General features: G+C 46.4%; 1 protein-coding gene across 1 annotated transcript; it reads right to left on the reverse strand.

The window, feature by feature from the left end:
* Positions 1-367: 367 nt before the first annotated feature.
* Positions 368-1286, reverse strand: LOC127298149 (uncharacterized). The gene is made up of 3 exons (XM_051328092.2): positions 885-1286; positions 700-798; positions 368-599 (listed from the first exon to the last, which is right to left on the reverse strand). The coding sequence occupies exons 1-3, from the start codon at positions 1263-1265 to the stop codon at positions 396-398; spliced, it is 684 nt and encodes a 227-aa protein (XP_051184052.2). The 5' UTR covers positions 1266-1286; the 3' UTR covers positions 368-395.
* Between the last annotated feature and the right edge of the window lie 3217 nt (positions 1287-4503).

Below are 4503 nucleotides of genomic sequence, written 5' to 3' on the forward strand. Positions count from 1 at the left end.
AGATTTGGCAGGATACACAAGCACATATAATTCACATGAAATTCATAGGCATGAAGTGCAAATACATATAACATCAAGTGCATACATAGTGTCATAGTGCCATAGGTTGCATACATAGTGTCATAGTGACATAGGATGCATACATAGTGCCATAGTGTGCATACATGCATGGTGCCATAGTGTGCATAAGATACATGGGACTACTAGAGGAGCTCGTCGCCGCTAAACACCGGCCCGGGCCGATTCCTTCCGGTAGAAGCTGCGGAAGAACCACCGGGAGAAGGACCGGGAGAAGTACCGGGAGAAGTACCGGGTGTAGCACCGGGAGAAGGACCACCATGATGAACCGGTGTCATGTCCCTCCCACCACCCTGATTTCCGGAACATCCCGTTCCCTACACACATGTTCCCGAGATGTTAGCAATTTGCGAGGCAAAGGAAAGCCGTAGTATTCGGTTTGGCGAAGAACTTACCGTTGTTCTCCCATAGTACTCCGCAGCGAAATTTTCCTTCGATGGCATGTTTGGCGCCGGCCCCGGAAAGGGAGGCATCGGCCCTAAATCCACTGTCTGTCCAGTTTGATTGGCCACCATCGACGCCTGCAAGATAGTTTACATGTCAGTCTTTGCAGAAATGAAGCATCAAACTAGGGGAAAGTGGGACTTGTCATCATTTGCGAAAACAAAGGTTGGAACTTACATGTATATATGCCATGTACTCCATGAACTGCTGCTGGTGCTGGTTGAAGGCCACCTGATATTCTTGATGAGCGGCCACGTAGGCCGCCTCGAAGTCAGGCTACAATTTCACAAATTCATGTCTCGTTAGCACTTAGCAATGTATGAACGAAAGTCGGAAAGAGGATGGAAATGAGGGAAACTTACGTCGTATGCGGGTTGTTGCCGAGCCCGGCGACGAGGCGGGAGAGGGGGGCTGTCCTTGGTGAGTCCCGCCTTGAGACGCGTGAAGGTCGTGGTGAGGGTATGCTTGACGGCCTTGTTCAGCATGGCGAGACGGCCATGCGGCAACCCTCCGGACGACAGGAACAACGACTCCTCGTCGACCTCCGCGCTCATGGGGTCATCCACCTCCGGGTGACGATGCCTCACCATCTCGCAGTAGTTCTCGACGTCCTCGGCGTAGGTGCCGAAGTACTCAGGGAGCGAGGGCTGAGGCTGCGAGAGATCGGGCTTCTTAAGCCGCATCTTGTTGTATATCTCGAGGTCAGACATCTCCTCCTCGGGTCCTAACGCGGCCCTCTGCATCGCGAAAGGAAATGTTGTGAGTACCAACTTTGAACCCGAAGGAAAATAAAATGTATACATACCGTCTTCCCCTTGTAGCGCTCGTAGCTGAGGTTTCCCCCACAGTGTGTGCCACCGTCGCCTCGGTTCTCCGCGTTCCGCCTCGCCACGGCTGCAAAGTCCTCGTCCATCTTGAGCCACCTCGTCCTAACCATCTCCTCCCATGCCTCGGCATGCGGCTCGGCCCAATCGGGGATAACCTGAAAATGCAATACTCAACTCAATCTAATGCAATCGCAACTTAGTAGCAATGTAGAATCTCATTGACATTTTACTCACCGACATGTAGTCCTCCACCGTCATCTCGTACTCGGCCTTAGCATTCTTACCGACAATGTCCGGCTTATGGACCCTCTTGCCTCTCTCTGCCCAGAAGTGACCCGCGGACGTGATCCTTTGGTTGTACCACACCTGCGGTGTCAACCTCTCACAAGTCGCCCGCAAAGTCCTGTTCGCGGCCGTCTCCTCAACCTCGGGCGCCACACGATAAAAACACTTCAATCATGCAAAAAACAATTGTGAGATTCATGAGTTAGAACATTGGGGTCATCAAATATGAACGAAGCTCGAGAAAATATGTCTTACCCAAAACTTTCTCATCACGGCCTCAGCAGCCGTCGGGAAGCCTACGCCAGGGGCACTCTCGTAGTCCGTCCAAGTAGTGGCTAGCTTCTTCTCGCCAGCTGGGACAGTGCCGAGGGGATAGTACTTGCCCGGCCAGAACTTCCTAAGCAAAGCTCCAATCATGCTGCTAGGCAGGCGCCCCTTGACCCCCGGAGGAAATATCCAATTGCTGCACATGAAAATCAAACATTAGCACATGAAAATCAAACATTAGTACATGAAAATCGAAATTGCCAAATTAGTACACTTACTCAGGGCCAGCAGGAATAATAAGGGTCTTCGCCTCATGGGTCTTAGGCTCCTTCCTCTCGTCGGGGACTCTCGCTTCCCCACGAATCTTCAGTGCCTTCGGCCGCCCATCCTCCTCCGGAGTCTCAAACCCGCAGCTAGAGTCCTCCTCGGCTCTAGACTCCGTCTCCGCCTCCTCTCTAGACGTCCCCTCCAAAAAGAACCCGGAAGCAACGTCGCCTGAAGCCGAGGGTGGTGGCTCAAAGTCCGGTCCTCCCCAGCCACCTCCACCTCCACCTCCACCTCCACCTCCACCTCCTCCCAAGCCACCTCCAGCTCCACCACCTCGTCCCCGTCCTCGTCCTCGTCCTCGTCCTCCTCCTCCTCCCGCGCCGTCCTCGTAACGCGGATTGCGACGCGGTGCCCTCTCACTCCTTCTAACATTGTTCTTGCGTTGTTGCATCTTCTTAAGCAAGCTCGACGAGTCCTCCTTGCCGCCGCTCATATTGTTCAATCACCTGCATTGAGAAAGAGAAAACAATTAAGAAGCATGTTGAAAAATATATAAATAGTAAGCATAAAGACACTAAACAATTAAGAAGCATGTTCAAAAATATATAAATACTAAGCATAAAGATACTAAACAATAAAGAAGCATGTTGAAAAAAATATAAATACTAAGCATAAAGATACTAAACAAATAAGAAGCATGTTGAAATATAAACACATAAAAGACCCTCACCAGCCGTCATCAATCTCATCGTCAATCTCATTTTGTTTCTCCTTGCCACTATCACTATCACTATCTTTTGAGTAGTAAGTTGGATCTTGATAGACGGGGGGAGGCTCATCATCGCTATCATCTTCCACTTGTAACTTCTCGAGCATATCTATGTCCTTTAGATCCACCACTGACTCACCACAAGTTTCTGCATCGTTCCTGAGGTCCTCTTCAAGAACACATTCTAACTCAAAGTGCCCGAAGTCCTCTTCCTCTTGATAGAAAATTCCCTCGTATGTTACAGGGTCAATGTTGTTGTAATCGTCCTCGGAGGGAATCGGTAGGTTACCATGTGGCGATACTTGGAACACGACTTCCCAGCCGTTGAGGGCCGCTTTCTGGCATGGGTACGGCTGATGACGGGAAAATGGCAGCGACAAAAGTAACTAATGTACGCGTCCACGTCATAGAGACAGATAGTATATAAATTTAAAGTTGCGCGAATATAAATGACAAATCAAGAATTGCGAGTACTTTATTTCCAGAACTCTTACATATGCATAAAAGAACTGTTAATTACATCTCCGAAGAGAAAACCCCTGATTAAGAATTCCAACATTTCTAATATAAAGGATTACATCACATGGCTATTACAAAAGATTAAATAGAAAATCTAAGTCCTCCTCGCTGTCGTCGACGCCGCCGCGCTTGGGGGAGCATTTAATGTTCTTTGAATTATCATATGATTTCATATTATTTATTTGGTGACATATGTGTCATATTTTTACTTACACTAATATTAGAAGTACAATGAATATGCATGCATCAGATACAATTTTGTTTAATCGGCTTATATGGAATATATTGTTCAGTTATTTGTAAGGTCATTTGCCTCTTAGTTAGCCAACTAAAGTTGTATCTAACATTGTGTGTGCAGGTTTGGACATAGAATACACACGGCACACTTTTTTTATATGCATGAAGTGAGAGCTATATGCAGCTAGATTTCCATATTTGTTTAATACTACTGAATGTAGTACTAACTGAATTTGCACGTCGTAGTCGATTTTTTTAGCATGGGCAGTATAAGCTAATGGTCATATATTAAATTAGCCTACATACGTTTTGTTTGATTGTTTGCCATGCCTACATGTTAAGGCATGTGCCAGGGGATTTCAATATGGGTTGCCGATCGATTTTGGAGGCAGATTTATGGCAACGTATGGATTTTCAGACATGATCTGTTGGAGCGGTACAGCTCGCGTAGAGGGTTTTCTATCATTTTGTTCTAGACTAGATCCATCTATTTCAGAGACTTAGCTAGCCAGACTGTGTGGTACATTTTAGATTGTACCAAGATTTAATATTTGGTAGTTTAATTTATTGGACGATATATGGGATTTTAAAGCTCTTTAGCTTGTGTCAATATGACCAAACTAAAGGCGTAATTTAGTAGTATTTTAATTTAAAGCACCTTGGCTTGTGTCAATGTGACCAAACCAAGAGCATGTTTCTTTTATTGTATATATGGTAGATTTATAGCACCTTGGTTTGTGTCAATGTGACCAAACCAAGAGCCAATATACATTTATTTTAGATGGTATTGATTTACAGCTACTTGGTTCA

The sequence above is a fragment of the Lolium perenne genome, chromosome 5 (assembly GCF_019359855.2).
Source record: "Lolium perenne isolate Kyuss_39 chromosome 5, Kyuss_2.0, whole genome shotgun sequence".
In the NCBI taxonomy this organism is placed as follows: domain Eukaryota; kingdom Viridiplantae; phylum Streptophyta; class Magnoliopsida; order Poales; family Poaceae; genus Lolium; species Lolium perenne.